Raw genomic sequence first — 25,097 nt, forward strand, 5'->3', positions numbered from 1 at the left:
TCGTATTGAATTGCTAAGTTCCCGTATATAGGTGTATTACAAGAATTAGTCGAGTTCTGGATTATATTTGTTAAGAAATGCACAATATTTCTTAATTATTCATAGATATTCATGACCTAGATTATCAAAAACAATTCAATATTTTAAGAATAAAACAGTTTGAATGAACAGCCACAGTAAAAGACGGCAACAGAAATCGATGATAAAATTCCGTGTTTTCTTCCCGTCCATAAATGTTTAATAGTTAAAACATGAAGGTATTTATGTTACAGACTATAGCGGAAGTTAAATACTGTATATACGGGGGCAAGTTGCATTTGCTGTCATAGTTTATTCAGAATATCGTATATTCATATAAAAGCATGCAGGTACCTTACTGAGAGCAACACAACTATCCACAAGAAAATATTCATTCTGCTGTATGAAGTTACAGGTTTATAATGTATTATACAGACTGGGCAGAGATGAAGTGTGCTGGTTTATCCATCGATGCTCATATATTAATATGAAGTTACAAACGAACATATTAAAATAGAGATAGTAGCCATCACGCAATATTAAAAAAAAAATACACCATAGATATTTAACGAACAATTTAAAATAGAGATATAAGCCATCACTCAATACTATGTATTAAACAAATAGCACCAGATATTTAACGAACAATGAACGAACAATTTAAAATAGAGATATAAGCCATCACTCAATACTATGTATTAAACAAATAACACCAGATATTTTAACGGAGAATTATGTTAAATCAGAATATTTTGAAATTAAATATCTATATAGAGCAACATGAAATACACATAATGTGTTACTTCTTCACTTACTTTTTAGTTTATAATAAATACTATGAATTAAATATATCACTGAACTACAGACATGCTTAGGACGTTAACATTTCACCAACAAGTTTCACCAACACAACTTCCCTTAGAGAGAAGATGAAAAACTACATTTTTAGAGCATTGTCCTTAAGAGCACAAGCGCCACTGAATGTTAATTTAAAAAATATGCTTGAAAGTTTCCTCGTTTTACATGAAGAAATAAAAACAAACAAATCCAATATCTCTCAAGTATCAAAACAATATTTTTGCCTCAGTTAATTTGTTCGTGGTTTTGGTATTTCTATCACCAATTTATTCGGTTTCGAGGTATAAACTATAGCTATGACTTTCAGTCCCATGCATGACTTTTGGACCGCTCAATATATCGACGTATTTTGCATGAAGCAAAGATGTATATACATATAAAATTAGTATTTATAGCTGTGCAATCATTTCGACCTATATCATTCTCCTTGTAAGTTTACAATAAAATTAAATATTTTCTTTGAAAGAAAAAGTGTTTTTTAATAAAGTGTTTCTATGATCGCCAATATTAATAGAATTAAATAGTCTAATCTTGTTTTTTTATGTTTTCGAACAATTTCAATTTCACGAAATTTGTCTTATTTCTTCATTTTTTGTTTTGTTTTAATAATTTAATTTAAATTGCGCCTTAATGGATTGGTCACATTGATACTTTACTCTCTTAAAATTGTAAAATTAAAAAGGTTTATTTTTCCAATCGATGGAAGAATTTGATTTACTTGGCGTCCTTAATGGATTAGCCTACATAATGTTTTGTCGGGGTGTGAATAGAAACCATAATAGTATCTATTTGTAACATCTTTTTCACATATTTCTACTTTCACGTTGACAAAACCATGAAAAATCCGTAAAACGTTTATTTTCAAGTTAGTAAGGTCAAATAGTTAATTCCAAATGATTATATAAAGAAATGTAATGATATATAGTTTTCAATCTATTTAATTTTAACAACCCATTAAAAACAAAAGTCTAAGTTCATTATTATGTGATGAATTTTTTTTTTTGACGGATGTGGCCGATTGAAAAGTTTGAAATTGTCTAGACTCACTAATATAATTATTTCTAATTATTACAGGAGTCGGTTGGTTCTTTTATATTGTAAGTTATTTCCAAGAAAAATATGGAAGTTACTAAAAGGTAGTCATTGGACATAAAATCACAGTATGGCGCTTGGTCGATTACGATCGAACACCCACCGTTACGAACTTGTGTTTCTAGGATGTGTATAGCTTCTGTCTATTTCGAATGACCGTGTGCGACCACTGTAAGACCTTCCGTTACGATTATAGGCCCGGCAACAGACTACAGTTATAATTCCATGCGGGGTGGTCGATAATTTCCTCGAAGTGAGCCCTTTGTCTCCAAAGGACATTCTGGCGTCGACTTTAATAATGTGTAAATAAAATCTCCAAATTAACAATGTTAAAAGAACTTAGTGTCGTGAAGTCAGCTAGGGAAGCCCCGTGATCTGTTATTGGACCACAGACCACTTCAAAGATGCATGCAAGTCATGGCTTACACCATGGGCGAGAACTCAGGAGAATTTAACTGCATGGTCAGCTTAGGCTGTTTATATTTCAAGCAAGCCCTAACCATCTCCCACTAGTTTAGAATAACCCACTCCCACCCACCCACTTAATTCCTGCCACTTTTTGGTGTCCTATTTATAGTTTTATGTTATTTATTTATTTATTCTTTACCGATGAAAAATAATAGTCTTAAACAGTTGAACAGTTTCTTAATCAAATCAAGATCACGTCCCTTCTCTGTTCCACATGTCTTGTTGGTGGTTAGAGGTGTGTATATTGAAGGAAGGACACTTCTTTTACAACACCAGAATTATGGTTTATTGTGGAAGCTATAAAGTGGTGCATTGTTGGCTGAAGTGAAAAGATATGTTTTTATTTCGACCGTAAATGTTATATATATATATATATATATATATATATATATATATATATAAATATACTTGTAATGAGTTATTGTACATCATGCATACACAATTAGCACTTAGATTTGCTGGCCATCTCAGACTCCTCGCGGCACAGAACTGACATTGTGTAGGTTAGTATACATTAGTGGAGGTATGGCACCTAGCAGAGAGTTGGGAGGTGGGGGTGGGCACAGCATAGGGTGGACTATCCATTGCTGGGTTGCAGGGTAAAATAGAATACCTAAACCGAAACACCGACGGGCTTGGTGGATATATACCTTGACATCCAATGTATTGCTTCATTGACTTATGACGTCATAGGGTCATTACGTAAAGGCAAGAAATGATTAAATAGCCGAAACTCTCATGTCCAAATAAGTCTTGTAATGTTTATAGGGTATTAATTCACGTAGAAACGTCAACGATCATGTGGTCAATGGCGGTCTAAGGTCAACATTGTGTGCTAAGAATTGTGTTGGGAGCTCCTATTAGACCGTACGACCCAGAGGGACTTTAAACTTGGTGTGTGTACCCCTGGACTTTTGAACCTCGTGTTGTGTGTTGTTATAGGGTCAAAGATCAGAGATCAAAGGTCATAATATCCAAAATTGTTCTTTTGGCTGTTATGCACATACTGAAATGACAAAATGACTGAAACTTTCATATCATCCCCATGTTTGAAAAAGAACGTCTATTGTTTACCTTATATTAATGAACGTAAAGTATCAAACGTTAGGTCAGTGAAATCAAAAGTTTCCAAAAAGTGAGAAAAAATAGCACCTTGAGCATGTATGTCACATGGGAAACTGTGCCCCAGTTAATGATGACGTCATATGTCGTCATCGGCCAAAGGCGACATACTGAACAGAATTTTCGGATGAGATCTGTAAATCAGTGGATTTTCTATTCGCTTTATATTTATCGTTTGTTTGTTTGTTGTTGTTTTTGTGAGTGTGCGTTTTTGTAAGCCACAGGAAACGAGCTAAAATCAGACGATTTGCTCTTTTAGTTGAGTTTTAACATTGATAAATTGACTTTCCTTTATTTCATCTAGTCACGAAAACGCAACACTGACAGACACAGTGGTTATGTCGTTTTCATTGTATACTACATACAGTTTAAATATATAGCCTATCATTTCTAATTTTCGAGATGATTTTTTTCAAAGTTACATTGTACTTTTAAACAGAAGTAAACTCGGTTGATATGGAATGGGAACTTGTGGCGGTGGGGACCAGTCGACAAACTATCGATATAAATTTAAATCCAGGACTGTGCAGACTATTGATAAATGCATCAGACTGTATATACCTTATGCTCTCCTATAATACAGTAATATAGTATTTTCTTTATTTGCCATACATGTAAATTAAACACTTAAAATTATCATACAAGTTGAAAATCAAACAAACTGTTTAGATTATTTTTTTGGGATACTAAATCTGGGATTTCCCTTAACGTTGTACTATAAGCACTGGTATGTACTTCTTTATCAACTTTACCGTGACCGACAATCACCCAAAGACGGAAGATTACAAACTTGAAAGCAAATATTCGAAATTTTTTGAAGGCATTCGGCGAGTTACTTTATGACAATTTAAATTTTAATGCGTTGTTTGTAACAAAATCAAACCATCGGAATCTGGTTAAGATGATAGTAATACGCCCGGTAATTGTTAGGTGCAACCTGTAGCGTTGCTAACGAGTTCTACACAAGTCCCTGACGACAGCTCTTTGGCAGTTTCAAAAATTGTATCCGATTCTTAATCGGCAGTGATGTCGGCTTGTTATTCGCAATACCTCTACACAGTAGGATACCAAAGGCTTGGCCTAACCATTCTATAGGCTAAGCCGTTGCCGCATGCGATGCAGGAGAGCCTTCGATGATGGTTTACCTAATTATACCATTTATCGTTTGGCCCTTCTGATCATGCCGCGCACCGACTGTAACAGTGTCCCCTTGTCTCTGCATCCGATTCGGAATTTGAAACTATTCTAATATAGTGTTTTGTAAAGTTCGATTGTCCGGCAAATCAACACGCTATACCAATTAGAGCTAATTTATTCGTAACTCGTGGTAGAACAAGATCTTACTGTGGTAGCGATTCATCAAGAGGCGTCGGAGTGACACTGTCGCACCATTCAAGATGTCACGATCGCACACTGGATGCTCGTGGCTTTAAACTTGATCGGGGTGGGGGGGGGGGGTGGGGAGGGGGAGACGTGAGAGGGGGAAGTTGGGTGTTACGGTGCCTGTTCAGCAAGACCAAATGCGACAGTGGTAGTAATAAATGTGTATATTGTAGGATGTACAGGGTAAGAGCACCATTGTCTATAAAATTATGGCCACTGTGACAGACCAATTGTGTACACAGGACAAGAGAAGATTGGGACCAGTAGTGTAATCAGGATAGAGTGAACAGCGACATGTTGGTTAACGATGTACTTCTTAGGTCCATTGTGACAATGGGAACATAGGACACTACACATAATGTCGGTACACAAAGTCCAGTACGACAGTTGGACGATAATCTGGGTCACGGAAACATCGGCGTCAGTGAGTACATCAAAGACCGAGGGGTAGCGCCCCCTGTCGTATGTCAAGTACGTATTATCATCTTATTACTGAACAGCGGGTTACAGCGAATCCGCCGAACTGATCTTATCCACCAGCAAATACCAATAACAGGAGGTGCATGCTACTATAACTAAAAGCATAACTTACATCTCAGATTTACAATTTCATTAAATATTTTGAATAACACGTCCCATAGACCGTGTGGAAAAACGTGTAAGCATTGACTTTAAGGCACTCATGTTAGAAAAAAGTGTGATTTTTTTTTTTTTTACCACTGACTTAAATATTTAGTTTGGTCATCAATCCAACTAATTCTATTTGCTATACGAAATTTCTCGACCAACCCCCCCCCCCCTCTCCCACCGCCTTCTCTCTCTCTCACCATAAAAAAAGTACGGTACCGTAGGAAAATAAAGGAAGCAAGATAAAATAAATGACATATGAATTATATTATGGGGTAAGAACAGATTTGGTGGTGACTTTGTTTCTAAATGTTACCTGTTATTTGAATATTTGACTCTCATAACAATATAGTACCGGTAGGGTATTAGCCCTATCTTTTAGCCTATTATATTTTGATAACTTCGTAAATTTGGAGACTGTTCGATATCCCTTTACATGTGATGATGATACATGGAAAAACAAAATGTGATTTTGCGACGAAATGTTATACAGAATTTGAATTAAATAATTTTTATGTCGTTAGGCTATAGTTGACGTTAAAAAGTTCATGAAAACATCTCAGAGGTGTTTGCTTAGTTTTAGTATTAAGTTTAAATTTATTTCGATAAATATTCGGTAGGTTTCAGAAATTACCAGAATGATCGGAGATGCAAAAAGTGCTGCTTTCATGTTGTTTATAAGGATTGAATGTCTAGAGGGTTGAGAACTGAAATCAAGTATATACTCTAAATGTTTCGTATATATTGACTAAAGTCAAACTTTTGATTGGTGACTTACTTGACGAACTTCCCGTGATCATCATGTATTGAAGTTTTGTTGCCCAGATATCATGAATATTAAGAATCCATCGATTGCTTAATAGCTATTTTTAAATCGACTTGTTATCTTCTGTTTCTATTGTTGGTCGAGTATCATGCTAAAGAAAGAAACTGGTGACGAAAAAGTAACAATATTGAAGTTACCTTTTACGATTGATCACAAAGTCTAAACCGTAACGATGAATTCACTGCTGGATTTTCTATCTAATAAGTAAACAGTGTAAAGATTGAAAGCTGGTAAACTACCCTTCCCTGATACCACCCCCCACCCCCACCCCACCCCACCGAAGACGTATTTTCGTCCCGCAATTTGCTGAAGGTCGCACCTTCCTTCCACATGCGAAGATGCAAAAGTCATCTATAAACAATCCTCAACGTAAAAGTCGTTCCATTTAGGTTAAAATTCGATTACTTCATTGTTCAAGAGAAGAGAGGGGATAACAGACAAATAACGAGTAGACCAAAACATCTTTACAAACTTTATCGATAATGATACCTTTAAGTCCACGTACAATCGACAATTAATGACACCATAATGTGATTCAATGCCAAGTGAGCAACTCGTGTAATCTCGCAATATAATAGCCCGAAATAATTGAAGTTAACCGTTTACTCAAAACAGATCTCAATTTGTCCCTGATTGGATTGATCTTTTCTTTGATAATGCGTCGATGGAGAGAGCCCAAACAATGCTTGTATATAAGTATACAAAACGCATCGAAAAAAGGAGAAGCGATTTTCACTTTGTAAAAGGGGGACAAGGTTAGCGATTAATTAAAGAGACAAAGAGAAGGCAAATTGTTGTCCATTAAGAAGGCATTACCCTTCACATTCATTCTTGAGAATGAAAAAGATGCGGCTAACTAAAGGGAAAAAGGTTAAGCCGTCTGAAATGATCTTCGTATTGAAATCGAAAGATTCACCCACTTCAGATCACAATTATGGAGGGTATTGTTGGGGTACAAAGGGGGTCTCTGTGTTGCCCTTATTGTTAAACACCGCTCACTATTGAACCAATTAAGCTCGTTAGATAGCGCCGCTGCTTCCTTTAAACTGAAAGATATGTCTTGGCTAATTACTGGATTAAGAGAGGGGGGAATCTTTTCAGGTTATTGCCTGCAGTATGCCGGGAGTTTCGGTCCATTGCATTAACAAAGCTTGCATTCCTAAGACTTCCAATGACGATTACAGCGGACGATAATAGTGTGTCTTTTGGACGACCGTTTGTCCTTATAATCAACTCTATTCAGGGCCAATTAAACTGATATCGTTGAGTATAAAGTACCGCATTCTCTGTCCTCTGCTAACCCAATTGGATTTTGGCGACAAGGGGGAGGCTCAACACACACTGGACAGACTCAGTGGCCTCGAAGATAGAAATGTGCATGCATGCTATACCTTCATTATAATTATATACATTTAATCTGATCACGTGCAGCAGCAGCAGCAGTATCTATATATTCCCTTTTCAAGACACTCGTATTGTACAGACCTGAAGTAACATCACAATGATCACACGACATTGTTTTTTTTTGCAAGTAACAAATATTTGTTTAAGTAGGAAAAAAAAAAAATGATTAAACTACAAAGATGGCAACATGAGCTTTGAACGCTTTTGATTACTTTCGAAGATACATAGAAACGTTTAATGAATTTCTTGATCTCTTTATCAAGCATTACATTTCATATATTTACATACCTATCACACTAACCATCGAATGCATTTAATATGGATAAAACGAGATTTAGGATCTTCGGGATAATATCTGCCAATTGGTAGAATCCAAGAGAGGATGTGATGGTATGGGTGTTCCATCTCGTCAACTTTGTGAACGGTCCATTCGTTCATTTATTCATGGAGTCATCCATTCATCATTTATTCGTTCATCTATTCATTAACCCATTTATTCATGCATCCATTCGTCATTCATTCATTCATTCATTCATTCATTCATTCATCTATTCACCTTTTCCATTTATTATTTTGAGTCATTCATTCATTCATTCGTATATTCATTCATTCCGTTCTCCACCCATCCATCCATCTGTTCATTAATCCAACCATTTATTCATGCATTCATTCATTCATCTATTCATTTTTGCATTTATCATTTGAGTCATTCATTCGTCTATTCATCCATTCATTGAGTCATCCATTCATCATTTATTCATTCATCTATTAATTAACCCATCTATTCATGCAACCATTCTTCATCCATTCTCTCATCTATTCATATTTTCATGTATCATTTGAGTCATTCATTCGTCTATTCATATATTCCGTAGTCCACCCACCCATCCATCTGTTCATTAATCCAACCATTTATTCATTCATCCATTCATTCATTTATTCGTACATCTATTCATTCATTTTTTCATTTATCATTTGAGTCATTCATTCATTCGTCTATTCATTCATTTCGTTCTGCATCCATCCATCTGTTCATTTATCCAACCATTTATTCATTGGGCATAGACGTTGTTCATAATGCTCGTGCATGCCGCACACTTACAGCGATATCTCAATGATAATTTGATTGATTGGTTATCCAATAAACTCTCCTCCTTTCTAACATCGAATGAGAGGATGATCATGGCATACAATTACATGTCTCGGGTTTAAATGCAAACACCGCTCATTTAGTTAATAAAGCAATACTCACGAAATCAAGATATTTGAAACATGGAAAGGTTTTTTTTTTTAGCAGCTATGAGATTTCCTTTGTTTTATTGTTCATTATTACTGTTTCTGTGCTACAATTCAAACTAGTTTGCTGCCACCATTACATCTTTACCCACTCAATACTTGTCCATGAGAATCAATAATCCAGTGGTGTATATAGGAATAAATTATCATTTTCAAACCGACATAAATTGTTCCAACTCTTTGAAGAAGAAAAATGAAAAGGTTTTGACCGACGTCGGATGTCTTCCCCCTAAAAGGAGATTATGAGACTAAAGGAATCAGAATATCGAAGCAAGTTATCCAAATGATTATTTCAAGGTCTCAAGTTATTCCGATGGAAATACTTTGCATAAAGGATGATGATACGTGATTTATCACGCAACAAAAGGATCCTCAATTAAAGGTCACAAGAAGTTAAAATGTTCATCCATTGTCCAAAATCAATTTATCTGGATTAACCTAAAGATCGGATAATGTGTGGCACATTGGCTCTATTATTCTTGTATTTGACGCCAGTTAGTTTCAACTAACAGGAAGTAAATTTATTCACAACGCAAGCTTACATTTCGTATTAGCTTGAGTTATGTGTTGTACTATGTGAGGATGTTATACACATGATACTTTTGAATGGTGTTTTCATTGCTAACGAAATGTCTTCCTATAGCGGAGGCCTTCTTCAGGGGTCAAAAATTGACAGGTTATTTCTGTGTGTCTGTCATGTTACCAGCTGCTGTTGTGTGCATGGAGGTCTTATCCTGACTAGGTAACACTCCCACGGAGACTGTGAGTGGATAAACAACAACAACAACAATAATAATAATAACAACAACAACAACCTGCTGGAACGAGAGCAAAATTGATTTGATTTTCCCCTTCGGCATTTCAGACGAAATGTCTCGGAAATTATAGAAAAAGCTGCCGTAGTTTAATTTTCCATATTGACATATCCAGTGAATAAATGTAGCAACCGACCCATTGCTGTACCTCAGTATATATAAAGTTATCTACGAAGCAGTATCAAGTTATTTACGGTACGTAGTAGTATCAAGTTATTGACATAACCGTATCAAATAATTTACGTAGCAATATCAGGTTATTTGTGTAGCCGTATCAAGTTGTTTGCGTAGCCGTATCAAGTTGTTTGTCGATGGTGGTATCAGGTTATTTCCATTGCAGTATCGAGATACGAGTGTTCGAGCAGTGACAGTTTCTTTTGTAGCAGTATGAAGTTATTCAATAGCAAATTATTTATAATTCCTTGTATTTACCTCACACCCCATTCACATTCATCTTTTGTATTGTGTACCATGGCAATATAGAAACGACACTTATACGTAGGACATGAACTTAGTTATCCCCCACCCCCCCCTCCCCCCCCCCCCCCGCCAGTGATTTCGCTACTCTTGAACTCCGAAAATAATTGAGGTTTAAACTCCGAAAATATATACTTGAAATTAAGACTTGCAAAAGTGAGAACTGGACCTATAGCACACTCTCTTTGTTTCTTCATAAGTGAATAACAATTGCCATACTTGATAATTTTTCAGACAATGGCAGTCGAATTTAATATGACGTCACAGATTGACAAGCAAGAGTTTCTGACGTCATTGATTGGCAGCAAGTCGATCCTACCATGTCAAATATTGTGACCGTGTTGAACCGATAAACAAAACAACCACTCTCTTTCTAATTTACTAGATTTAAACTGTTTCACTTTCTTTATTCATACTCAGATGTGCCGAGTATTGGATTACACGTAAGCACTACAGGGCGTTACTTTAAAATTTAAGTACCGTCCGTATATATAATCATATTTTTTTTCTGTGTGTTTTTTTTACACAATAAGTTATCTGTCGGATCCAATTGCCTCGTAAATATGACTCGAGTCGTTGAATGTCCGCCTCGGCACGCGGTATCCCGCGGAGCTTGCGAAAAAATTGTAACAGTTACAAGTTGACAATCGCTACGGGTTTGGACATGGAGGAGGAGTACACACAGTACACATGACTCTTGTACTACTGCACTGCTACCTCGCGTCCAAAAATACGGTAACGTGATTGGACAATTACCCCAGGCCGAAGCACTATGTAGGTTTCTTTTGCTCGATTTTGAGTGATGGCCTATTGAAAAGTAGCATTCATGCAGCGAATCAAGGCTTTGATCTCCCCGAATCATGGCGCCTTCTTAACAACTAGGGTTGTCTGCGGCTTAGAACACGATGACAAATAGTGACATATTGTTTGTGCTTACAATTAGCCTAGGCTTCAACCCCTCCGGTCATAATATTTGTTAGGGTTCAAAAATAAAATCGACGTGCAGCATTTCCCCCATAGACAATATGACAAATGAAATTATGAATGCGAGAAGTCAAATGATCTGAAGATAAAGCACTACAGACCGAAGAGACCGATATATTTCAAAATGTCTTTGTAACTTTTATTTCGTTATTGTTGTTAATTTTTATTTTTTGTCAACAACAGTTTCAACTTATTGTGCCAAGCTATTAAATTGTTAGTTAATTAAGTAAGTTCAGTATTTGTCTTTAAAAAAAAATGCTTTTGTATCCTAAATATTCCGCCCAATTATTCAATTGAGTAAACAAGTCCAAGTTAGGGCTAAATTAGAGTCACTCTCGGTCACAATCTTGATATTATCCAGTAAACAGATCAGAAACCTTTGTCAATACCGTGAGAAAATCCGTGTTTGTAGAATATTGTCTACATTCCTTTGCGAAATATTTCTTTTACATCGACGAGTCGCCATTGTTGCTAGTCTTTGTAAAAGTCATTTCTGAAGAAAACAAGCAAATTGCAGGGGTATTCCACATAAAACGTGATAATTAATTGGACTTTAAAAACACACTTATATAACTGGCAAATTTGTCTGGGATTAAAGCAACCGTTTGCGTTGTGGCCACGACGTTTCCGAACGTTCTACTGAAATATTACGTCTAAAGAAAGATCCCCCCCCCCCAAAAAAAAACCCCTGTTTCTTCACAAAAAGGATAGGTACCCATTAGTGATTCGTCAATAATTGTACTCGAGTCTAATATTATTCTACCGTCTAAATATTTCTTTCATATTAAAACCAATTTTTAAGACCTAATGCTAATTTGAAACTATCAAAATGTTCAACTTTTCTTTATTCTTTGATTATTGAAAAAAAAGAGTAGAAGAGTCGATGAAACTCAGTGAAACAATGACAAGGTTTGATTCAACGCAAAATTTGTTTTTGATTGAAAATAAAATTATACTATGAACTAAATAAAACTATAGGTCACATAACAACTGCATTGTTAATATACTTCAGCATGCCCTTCTCCCTTGAAATATAATATTTTGTTCTAAATTTGAATATTCATGTTCTTTTAATTCAAGTTTTACAATGATTAAGTCTAATCTTGAAGTGTAATACCATACATGATTCTAAACATTGATATGGAAAGAAACGTAATCGAGATTTTTTTAATACCCCCCCTTCTCCATTTTCCTCCTCATCACCCTCCCGGGCAATCGAAACCTCTCCCTATACGATTTGATCATGTCACTGTGGTCATTCAATAAACTGAAACTTTTGTCAGATTTTTGTTCATCGGTAGGTTGACAAAGTTTTGCACAGAAGTTTTATTGTTTAATTATATAAAAAAATTAAAATTAATTCTAAAACAATATCTTGTAGAATTAGGTGTGTGCTCCTTAAGCCTTACGCATACAGAATGTACACGGTGTTGTCGGGTCATATTTGATGTATTTGTGGTTTGTTTCTTCTAATCAAAGTCACATGTCCCACAGCCCTTTGAATTTTTGTTCCCCCTCCTCTTACCAGGTTGAACACTCTTCCACCACCTCTCGGTCATAGCACATGTCACCACCAACCCCCCCCCCTTCCCTCTCCCATCTCCCGTCTCTTTTCGATGTCACATATCTTGCTGTATAGATACATGTTGTTTTAAACTACATTTTGCCAAACCTTTTGTTGAAACTCAGCGGGTGGTCAGTGAAGTCATTATTGCACATGTTCCATTTGACTTTTTCTTTTATTGAAATCATTCCGGAATGTTTGCTTAGCTGTCGATTGTCGATGTCCTTTGCGTCTACGGGTTTCATCAAAGTTTGATTTCAGCTAATTCTCCCAATATTTATGTTTTGTAATATGATATTGAAGAACAAAACATAACACTTCATAAACCATGAAGTTTTGAGGCTGTCTCCTTTGGTATTTCCAGAAAACTTTAATGATATTTCAATGTCAGTAGTTTACTGGTCAACAAAATCTTTGCGATAAAAGCAAACCACAAAGCAGTCGGGATGCAGTTTTCTATTAGTGGCGCATAATTTGTTTCTTTCTTTCAAACGGAGTACACCTTTAATCGATAATGATAATATAATTTATTCAGGAACTATGAAATATCCGTAATTACCTGTATTAATTTGTGGAAATAATTAAGGATCAACTTCTATCATTTATTGAGGGAAAAAATGACCCCGGATGTCGATCCCGACAGGGTTAGTACTTGAAAATGTCTCCAGTCAAATCCTATATTTAAGCAATAAACCATTTTACAGTATTGTTTAAAAGGACTGTTTTTTCCACATATCAGTTCTTTCATCCAAGTGGTATTCACATTTAACGAAGTTGTCTGAAAACATGGATACTGCTATAGGCATACTAATACTTAATCTATGCGAACTGTGTACATCTCCATTGCTTGGATAATGCAAGTAGTAGGAACCAACATGATAGGGGGGGGGGAGCAAAAGTTGAGACCTAACTAATAAGCCCAGTCATCCACTTTATACCACTCATGCTCCTCCTGGCATTGAACAATTTATTACCTTCGGTATTAAAATTAATACCCAAAGTTACACAGTTACTGTAGTTTATATATGCCCTCACACTGTGTCAGTTTAACATTAAAACTCCGTATTGTCTTTATTTGTGAAGTTTTGAAAGGTGCGGTATAGACCAAGGGTTGTGTTTTGGTAGACAAATCATTAGCACCAAAATTGAAACAAATACGATCATAATTAGAAGAAGTCAAAGATCAAGCTATTTTCTTGTTGCGTTAATTTTCAATATTAGAAAAAAAAGGATAGCATTGTGACGTCACGGGGATTGATAATGCAAAAGTACAATGCCCGGCCCAAAGAAGGAATGCGGTTTTATCCGCGCTAACGTCACTGATAACTTCAGTAAAGTTTGTATCCCTCTATTAATTATTTGGAGTAACATGGTTTGATAGTATTGAGGTACTTCACAAATTTGTCAAAAAGACATGTCAATGCATTCAATTTTTGATTGACACATTCCATGTTTATACGTTATTTCTTAACTTGTCTATAGAAATTAACGTTGTGTTATTAAGTTTGTTTCATTGTAACCAAGCTATGGTACATCCACACATGCGTAATAGGAAGCTCTACAACTAAGGCATATTGTAAAAGACTCCTGATATCGAGCTATATCAATGGTTAAGTCACTACAGAAAACTTTGTTTCCCACAAATTCACTGTAATGTCTTGTTGATAGATAGGGAAAACTGTAAAACAAATTGAAAATTTGCATGCAACAGTATAGCATTGCTCCTGATCCAAATTTACTGGAGTGGAATAATAGCTTATGAAGTAAGGTTTTGTTGTCTTACAGGCTTGAAGAAAGGAGGGGCTAGGGAGTAACCGCCACGGGATCCATTAAGGTGGGGTCCGGCACAATATGGGAAAAAGAAACTTGCACATATTGTTATTTTCATAAGTTTTTAAAGGAAAATGAAGGGTGCAAAAGGGAGCCCCTGTGTCAAATGATTATAAACCCTCTCCTCCTTTTCAGTATTACTGCGGAAGCCGGATGCCCCCACCCTTTACCCCCAACCCCGCTAAATAACGCGATGACAGAATTTTGTAGTACATGAATTATTCGTCGTTCGGCTGATGCACACAGTGACAGACAGCTCAAAGACTCAACTTAAAGAAAAAAGAAAACCAAACAAGTCTCCAAGAATATTTAAATCAAATGAAATGGTTGTAGAGATGTTGTCTTTATTTGATGTGATCTTGGATCTTTCAGTGATATCGACAAGGCATCAACCCTGTTTATATAGAGACAGATGGTTATATTAGTCACACATGCATGTCTGTCTGTCCTTCGCTGGTAAAGATAATTAAAATAGTTTCTTCCCTCATCATCCTACCCCACCTCAACGTCCGATTTTCAACCACTGATGCACCTCGGCTTTACCCATAAAGATCGGCCCCATGTGGGCTTCATCATCAGACTTAACAACTTCACCCATAAAGAGGTTCATCATCATGATAGCCAATTGGTCTACAGTCGTAACAAGCTCAGTCAAATTAACGGTCATAAAAGTTCTTCCCTTCTTTGAACAAATGACTTTTCTTTTCAATTATCATTTGAGGGGGAAACTTTCGTAATGCTCTATCTAATCGGACATGGCGGCGGGGTCCTCTGAGGAACTTCAATCAAAAGGGGCTGAAAACCGATCTAGGCCCGAGACAATGTTACAACAATAGGATAGACACAGAAGGCTGGCAAGATGAATAGAAAAACGGATAATTGCTTTTAGATTGCTGGATCGATCCAACACGCCAATAAGATTTGTCTCCAATGAGTTGTGTCGGCCCTCCTATTCATGCCTTTCGTTATATCGAGACGATACATCTATTTTCACTTGAAGCAATGGTCCTCCTAATTTTCGAAGTACTCACAAACAAACAAACCTAGCCAAGCTTCACGTTGCAAACAATGATACGCACCTATTAGCGAATGTTTCTCCAATGAGATTCCAGACCGTATATAGTCTTATCTTAACTCGTTTAAATATTGTGCACCCCTAAAAAAAAAAGAACAACATTGAACAATAAAAGTCGAATGTAAGTCCTCGTCAATAAAAAGAATAGACGACCGAGAAAAAAATTAACAAAGAAAATGATGATTCCGTCTATGACTTCTAACTTTGGGAAGTTAACAGACTCCGCCCACTTTTTTCCCTTCTTCATTCAAGGTTCCCCTACTACTACTACTACTACACACACAGAATAAAGTAAACGCCAAGCCAGTTATCGTTGGCGACATGGCATAATCGCCACTCGGCTGGGTATACGTACACATACATTGCTCTGATTCGTCGGTATGCTATGTATCTTGAAAGTTGCTTGTGGTTAGCCCGGGTTTCACAGCCGCTTAGCAGAAAATAACCGCTTGAATGACAAGACAACAGCCACGATCGAAGCGACTGAGTTGTTTATGACCGAGAAATGGAATTGTTATCAAACGCTACAACATATGTTTTGGGTTTAACTGTTTAGTTGTAGTCAAGTTCAACGATACAGATCATAAAAAAAAAGGAGAAGGAGATTTTAAAAAAAAACCGATTTATGATTCTTTGTAAAAACTTTCTTCATTTGGATGACCGTCAGATATAATGTTCTTTTATTTTTTGATGGACAACCAATTTTCATGATTTGTTTTTGATTTTGTTTGTTTTGAGCGCATTTCTATTTCTGAGCCAATCAGCGGGACGGATTCTAATACTTAGTACTTTCGATCAACCCTCTTGATTTTTTTTCTGCAACAGGCAAAGGGTTAATATTTGCGTGATTTATCAGTTCGGAGGAAGTTATAAATAAAATACAACCAATTGGAAGCAGTATGATTTTAAGCATTGGTCAGGAACGATTCTTCTGGACGGTTTTGTTTTCATGGAACATTTGCTATTGACTGTTAGATGTTGGATGTTTCCATTTATAAATCTGTTCTTTTAAATAGTATTTGTCGCTTTGTCAAAGGTGTTTGACCCAAGAATATATCTTTAGTTTCTTAGTCACATGGCAAGTGATAATTTAACCATGTACAACTGATTATTGCTATTGCTTGGGTTTTCTTTTCTTTTCTAAAACCCAGGGGAGAACAGCTAAGAAAGCGATAAACATATACCGCTCTTACGCATGATGTCCAATACCTCTTTACCCGTGAGTAGTACATCAGCCTTCTCAAAGCCTCAATCTTCCTGCCTCTCGACAAACATGGTGACCTCAAGCCCATGCGAGGAACAACCGCTACCTGCGACATGTGACTCTTTACACCATCTTCACCATTCACATCACCATCACCACCATCATCATCCACCCTCTCGACCTTTCTGTATGGACTCCCTTCTTTCCCCTGTCACGGTTTCGGTGTCCCCCAGACGGTCCCATCACTCGTCCCCCTCTCACTCCCCTCGGAGTACAGAAACGGCCCAGGTGGACCTGCCAAGGCATCCACCATCCTCTCCATCGGTCGTCAGTACTAAGACTTCAAAGTCGTCTCCTAGTTTCACGGTAGAAGGGATCCTAGCCAAACCGTCCAATTCGGGGAACAAATCGGCAACATCGAGTCCTACTACATGTCCCAACTCATCAACACAGACCTATACGTGGACACCGAACGGGTTCCCGTGGTTGCAAACGCCAAAGCACCATCCAACGACCGACAGTGAGTACCGTTTGTTTTCATTTCTACCCCAAGTAAAGTCATATATGTACCTTGTGTTGAGGGGTATAAGGCTGTAGCCTGCTCCCCGTGCATGTTTTTGGCATTATTTTCACCAGTATACCATATATTTAAATAATAATAATAACAATTTCTTGCCATTTCAAATAAACGCAAGATTGGACTGATCTCTTAATGGGACAGATTGTTTTTTTTTTACCGCGTGATTATCCTACTAAAGTATATTATCACAATAGTAACAAAAAGTGTTCTATTTATTGATAAGCTCCTTTTTTTTTAGAAAAATCAATTAATAGTTAGTAATAACACTACTAATAGCAATAACGTTTCAAATAGTGCTAGGAGTTGTATAAGTGAACATTCTAGAACCAATTTAAAATTTCAACTTATTTCTTATTTATATTTTCTATATGTAGGCTAAGTTAGTGACATATATATATATATATATATATATATGTATTACATTGATAAAACTTGTATATATGTTGTTGTATAATGATCAAGGCCGTAAAATGTCTATAGTTACCCTATCAATGAAGGATTTGGACACATAAAAACTGTTTTGTTTGCATCCTGTGTGTAAACATTTCTTTAAAGCTCGACCAACTGAATTCGTAAAGATTATATGAAAAGACATTGACACTCTTGTACCAGTTTTAAAAACCCTATTGGTAACTTTAAAACGATTGTGAAGCAGGCAAATTGTTTACAGATAACTGAACTTCAAATCTGACTTCTTTGTACATGTAAGCAACAAGCAACGATTTTTTTTTTTGCTTACTGTACATGTTTTATTTGTTCAGACCAAAAATGCTTCGTATGTTTTCTTTCTCCTTGCCTCCCCCTTTGGGAGGGGGGCGGGGGGGGGGTGTTTACGTTCCACTGAAACGTAAAGTAACACTTTAAATAAGGAATTGAAATTCTCCTTACGAAAAGAGGAATCAAAAGCTACCGTATATGTTTCCGTATTTATAAAATACGGCTATTTCTATAATTAAATATCGATTTTAAAAATATGTAAAAGAAATTTTATATTAATTTTTAAATAAATCTTATCTTACAGTGCCACGAACTTAAAATAACATTAACATTTTAAAATCGTCAATAGATTGTGAAGGGATTTTAGAAGGATTTTTTTTTTGTGTAATATTTATTTATTGACCGGTATTCCTTTTTTTTTTGGTCATTTATTTATTTTACGTGTGATGTAACAAATTGCTACTCCATCGTACTCAACCCTTTGCAGTCAGTTTAATTAATTAATTATTGATTTATTCATTAGGTTTGTTATACTTCTTTTCAATGGTTAGTGAATAGAGATTGCGGGAACCTGGCAGGACTAACTTTTCAAATATCGTCCATATTTTGCACCTTAGGAAACACATATAACGTTGAACTGAACGACTCTACCGTATGACATTTTCTACAATGTAATATAAACAATTAAAATTTATATCTTCAATTTGCGAGCTGCAACTTACAGCGAGTTGTGATCATTCTCCCTCGTCTCGACTAGACAATAAAAATAAAGCGATTTATCGTTAATCCTTGTATCGGAAGCTGATCAAACGTCGAAAGTTGATAAAAATCTATATCACATATGAAAATTCTCAACCGGTAGAACTTAACACAATTTGAAAACTTTCAAAATATTGACCGAATTTTTAATATTGTTCAGTTACAACCGTACGGTCATATAACCCCCCCCCCATCCCCTCCCCATTTATTTTTAATCGACTGTTAAGTTTTATACTATCTTGTAAAATATCTATATTTACTTTTTTACATCTCAAGTGGACAATGTATATTAGATATATTTTTCATAGAAAATATATTCACCTAGCACGTCGATTTATTTTATTGGTCGGGGTGTGAGGGGGGGGGAGGGGTTGCTTAGACAATAATATTACTGTGAAGGAGATGTCGAAGCAACAGCTATACTGCCATACCGTGAAATATTAAAACCAGAATTAGTGACCAACACTTTGCTTTCTTGGAGTATAGAAATAAGTACAAGTTAATGATAATTTTATAATTATGATTTTTGTTTTTACTCAGAAGACGTTTTATTCCAATTTAGAAAATCTCAATCTTTCTTTAGACATACATATCTGTTCAGTTTTTTGATATTTTTGGGTCTTTGTTACCCCTTCCCCCTCCCCCGGGCCACTCTCAAAAATAACAAATTTGCACGTGGGCAAATTCGAGGGAAAAAAATGACCAAAAAAATTAAAAGGGTAGGTAACAACCATTAATTACATAAAGTTTGTCTTGTTTTTTGCATGAAAATATACAAGTATATCGCCAATTGGTTTGAACCACTATTAGATTAGATCTTTTAGTTAGGTTCAAATTTCATCCTGTTATATGTTAATAATGTTACTTGGTTTTGACTAAAGTGATGTTAAGGTTCCTCCAAACCAAAAACCGCTTTCCTATGAAACTATACCATGCTAGGTAGCAACCGTTAATTATATCAATTTGTCTTGTTTTTGCATGAAAATACAAGTATATCGCCAATTGGTTTGAACCACTAAATTAGATCTCTTATATAGTTATAGTTATATGTTAATATTTTTACTTGGTTTTGGCTAATGTGACGTTAACGTTCCTCCAAACCAAAAAAAAAACGCTTTACTATGAAACTATACCATGCTTGGTTAAAATCTTTATTGATATAGCTAAACTATAAACGAAATTTTAAAATATCTGTAGAATATGCTTTCGTGACTAAGAAATAGGAGCTTATATAGATCAATATTACCATTTCTATATCTCTACGTATAAATTTATTTCTTTAAAGAAAAAATTGTCAAGCAAAATGGTTGACTTCTAAGAAATGAGGTATGATATGGAATCCAGACTAACTCAACGATGATGAATCATTATTACTTTACAAACTTAATTTTCATACTTTATATCCATCATTAAATCTCACTTCCTTAAAATATTAATAATTCACTTGCTGGTGATTGAAAAACATTTTCAATCACAGCCCCATTACTGATTCCTTAAAAAAAATCTCCGTAATTAATTTGTAAATTTTTATGGTTTAGAAAATTCGTTTTAATAAAACGTAAATTTCTAGTTAATTGGAATTAATCACTAACATAATCAATTAAATATTTGAGAGCCACTTTTTTTTTTGCATTGAAACAGTAATAGTTTGTGGGGTACTTGGTCATTTCGAAATTGCCGCGATGTGAATAGGAAAATTGATTTAGAAAATTTCCACTACTAATTTTTACATTCGCATTACACATGATGCAATATATTTAATGTCCTCTGCACTCCTATAGTTATAATGTTTTTATTTTCTGTAATTATTATTATTATTATTTTGTGTGTTTTTGTTGTATTCGTATCCGTACACCTGAAACAGTTCTCTGTTTACTTTCAAATTGTCTATTTATTTGTATGCTTGTTTCTTATCCCGAGTCGTGGTTACAAAATCACTCGCCACAAAGTTTTGAGAAGAGTAGATTATGTTTCAAATAACGAAACTACTTCATTCTTGAGTTGATCAATATCAATTTATTTATTTAGTTTATTTGATCTGTTTTTGTAATTTTTTTGTACTTATAAAAAACAAGATGGCACTTACAAAGACAAAATTTGACAGAAAATGAAAAAAAGTTGTGGTATCCGCTTAAAATGAACTGCTTGTAACATTATACAGCGAAATAGAAAAAACTGAAGGCGCTATAGCAGGCAAGGTGAAATGGCGTCCGTGTCCCATGAGACTTTCAGACTGCGCGATGCCACGCGTCCAACGCTGTTTGCTTATTAATGGACGAAAGACAACTTTATTCAACGTTCATGGTAAGAAGAAAGCTATAACACGATTAATCGTTTAAATCGTTTATTCGCTAAAAACTTGTAAAAAGGAAAGTAACATACCAAAATTAAATTGAAATAATGATTATTTGATGCCGGCAGTCGTGATATTTTTCTGGGAGATATAACTATCTTTTTGGAACTTTAAAAGTGCGTCTCCAACTTTTTGCATACTTTTCGAAAGTTTCGAAGTTACTTTACGAAGAGGCATTCATAATCATCTCTATGTTGTTGATTTTATTTAAAAAAAAGAATAATTTTGAGCGTCATTTACTGATTTTGAGGACAAGCGTTCCCAAATTGTTTAGGCCAAAAATTAGTAATCCCCGCCCCCCCCCCCAATTTGCAACAAATTATTCCATAAACTCGGGTCTATCAAAATCATAAGTGACCGCAATGGTTTGTGTTGGGGGGGGGGGAGGGGTTGGGGTCAATGGAGATATCTTTGTGCTTCATGGATGTAATGGGGGTAGGAAATGTATTTACACATGCATGGGAGTGGAGAGAGGGGGAGGGGAGGAAGGAGAGTTAATTGTAGGGAAAGAGGTGGGAACGAGAGAAATGGGTTCATTAGGAGAAGAATTAGCCAGGGGTGAATTTATGAATCTGGATGCACTAACCTAATCCGGATTTAGGAATGGAAGAGGAGGGGAGGGGGGGGGGGATGGCTAGCCTATCCATTGACGGGAAACAAAGAGCTAACATCCATATTTTAATATACGATGAATTTGTTCTGCTCAGACATACTAGATATAGGCTAATTAGTAATCAGTCCATTATTTGACTTGTCTTAAAAATATATTGCCTTTGTAACCTGTTATCCATTTATTTGATAGTTTTGATTTCCCAGGGCTTAACGTTATATATCAGCAGTTAATTTTTACTATATTATATCAGCCACCTGGTTATCCATGAGACCGGTAATCACATATTATCCCGTATACCCCAGGATATTTCAGTAAAACGAACACGATCAGTTATGTTATCTGACGTGCACGTTTGTGGCGATTTACAAGCCATTAGCTAAATAATTTCCCAAGTAAATCAAATTTGTCTTCTTACTTAATAATAAATACCGGATTTGAAATTAATAACAATTTTATGGATGAGGCACTTGAAAACACTGATTTGGCATAAATATACCAAAATTGATTAATTTGTGTCCGTTTCTGTCGATTCTCAAGAACGGTGGCAGTGATGGATGGGATGATGGAGGTGGTGCTTGTGAGTTGGGGATGGGGGGTAGGAGGAGGTGCAACCCAGGAATCCCCCTTCCCCCCATAATTAAAAAATAGTTGAATTTTCTCGCCAAGCTTTTAACTGCTGTACAGATCGAATGAATAACGTTGTCTGCTTCCATAACTCTTGAGAGAATATCATTATAAATTAACTTATTAGATATTACACGCACACCAACTGACTGACTAACGAAATGATTAAATATACAGAATAAACTCATATACCCACTTCTGCACTGTATATATTACATACAATTTGCCAAAAATTTGCCCTATCTGCGTTCGTGACGTGGCCATTATGTATTCTGAATTCATGTTGTACTTAAATTAGCAATGACTTAATGTACCATAGCAGACTTAAAATCATTACCGTATTTATTTTTCACCATACGTTGCAAATCTTTCTCCTTTTGTGACGTCACTCTTACGTGTTCTGTATTCATGCTGTATGTAAATTAGTTTTGACTTATGTACCGTTGCAGACTAATGTCTCCAGAATCCCAGACATAATGCATAATATTATTATTATTGTGTTTATTGAGTTGCAACGGAGTATGATTAACATTATCGCTCTTGCTTGAGTTTGGAGAGCTGACAAGATTGAGGGTGAAATTTGTGCTAAGACGAAAGAAAAAAGAAAAGAGGTCGAGGCGAGGTGAGGTGAGGTGAAAATGAAACAAAAGCAAACCCATCCCATAAAATGCGATTAGGAGAGCGTATAGTTGCAAACAATTGTATACGGTATTTGAAGAGACATATAAACGTAAAAAACGATATGTTGCCTTTGATCAGCATTTGCGGCCACTTTACTAAAGCCTGCTTATAGTTTTACTCGAAATAAGATTAAAAATTGATATATCTATAAAACCTTCCATAATCTGTTTTCACCTAATGAATATTAAATAGCTGAAAATAATTCGTCACCCGGATACTATTTATTGGTAGATTTGAAATTATCATACAAAACGGGGGAAAAGGCAAATCCGTCTTCACTTTGTGAAATAAAACGTTACCAATTAAGATAATGCAAGTAAATCATATAATTTAACAATGAAATATTCAAAAGCAACTAACTATTTAATTGACTTAGTTCAAACAGCTTGAAGTGTCGACGCTATTTATCTCGGCATCACACCAAATACACGGACAAACATATGAATGTTATACACGAACAAACTGTTATATTGTCGGTTAACATTAATGTTATACAACAGATGTTTCTTTTCCCAAGAAATTTATTTTCAAAATATATATCATCGTGTAGTGTCGGTCATTAAATGATATTATCTGTGTCTAACCTAATTAGCATATAACATTCAAGGTTGAATCTAATATTGTCATCGACTGATTTTGATTAATTTACGAGAACTTTGAAATACGCCATTTTATGCTAGTCTGTTGATATAATTTAGAGGAGTCGACAGGTCTGGAATTAAACTAAAGTTGTATGATATTATCAATAAAAGTCAACCGATTAATGACAAGAAAACAGAACAACCTTTAAGTGATAAAATCAGTGCTTTTAGTTTATTTTCTGTTGTGTAATATGAGCATATATCACCTCGGTGACGTAACCCATACAGATGTTGTAACCCAAAGAACAGATACAACAGCTAACAAAATGTCAGAACAATCCACAACCCATCAATTATTTCGGAAGGTTAAGAACCCTATCTGCGGTTTCCATTTCACCTCAAAAAGTTAACTTTTGAGATAATTCAACAATTAAAAAGCTAACTGAACCGTAAAATTATCCAATTGGATTTAAAAACAAAGATTATCTCTGGCTTAAATATTTTCAACCAGTCTTTAGTGATGGTTTGTCTAAATTTCCCGTAAAGATGAAAAAGCAAAGAAAAACAAGTGACTAGAGATGATACTAAAAGGCATTGTTTACTGAACAATTGTTTGATTGTTATAATCGAGTTATTGTTTAATATCCTTTTGATCACACCGCATTAAGTGGTATTTATCTCATTATGTGGATTCCTTAGAAAAGGTCAAGTAGTCAGCTGTTTTGAAAAACAACTCAAATTGAGTTTATGTTTTATGCCTTGAATTTAGTAAACGGTTCATGACTAATATCTCATATTTTAATATTTGCCAAAGTTCTTGAGGTTTAATTCCTTGATGAAATGAATGTCTGTTTCTAATAAATATTTTTATTTGAACATATGGTATCAAGAAAGTTCGAATATAGGAGGAATACAATATCTGAATGGAACTTGAAGGAACCAACAGATTTGACAAAAATTTGGTCACGAATTTGATTAAATTTGATGTTTTCGACAACTTAGGTACTCTTCAGAATTCATAAAACAAAGACATGAAGGAGGGGTTGAAATGTTACAGAAATATGTTTTTAATTTTTACAATGATGGAAGTTCACACATTCAGTTGGTCAGTTTATAACCGAAAGATAAACTAATTCCGTGACTTAC

At 35.4% G+C, this 25,097-nt stretch overlaps 1 protein-coding gene across 1 annotated transcript in view; it reads left to right on the plus strand.

Moving 5' to 3' along the window:
* Positions 1–25,097, plus strand: part of LOC139967539 (uncharacterized) — a 48,849-nt gene that overhangs the window by 16,398 nt on the left and 7,354 nt on the right. Inside the window, exon 3 of the mRNA XM_071971445.1 lies at positions 16,991–17,563. Within this exon, the coding sequence (XP_071827546.1) occupies positions 17,035–17,563 (529 nt within the window). The 5' untranslated portion in view covers positions 16,991–17,034. The remainder of the gene's footprint in view (positions 1–16,990; positions 17,564–25,097) is intronic.

The sequence above is a fragment of the Apostichopus japonicus genome, chromosome 5 (assembly GCF_037975245.1).
Source record: "Apostichopus japonicus isolate 1M-3 chromosome 5, ASM3797524v1, whole genome shotgun sequence".
Classification (NCBI taxonomy): domain Eukaryota; kingdom Metazoa; phylum Echinodermata; class Holothuroidea; order Aspidochirotida; family Stichopodidae; genus Apostichopus; species Apostichopus japonicus.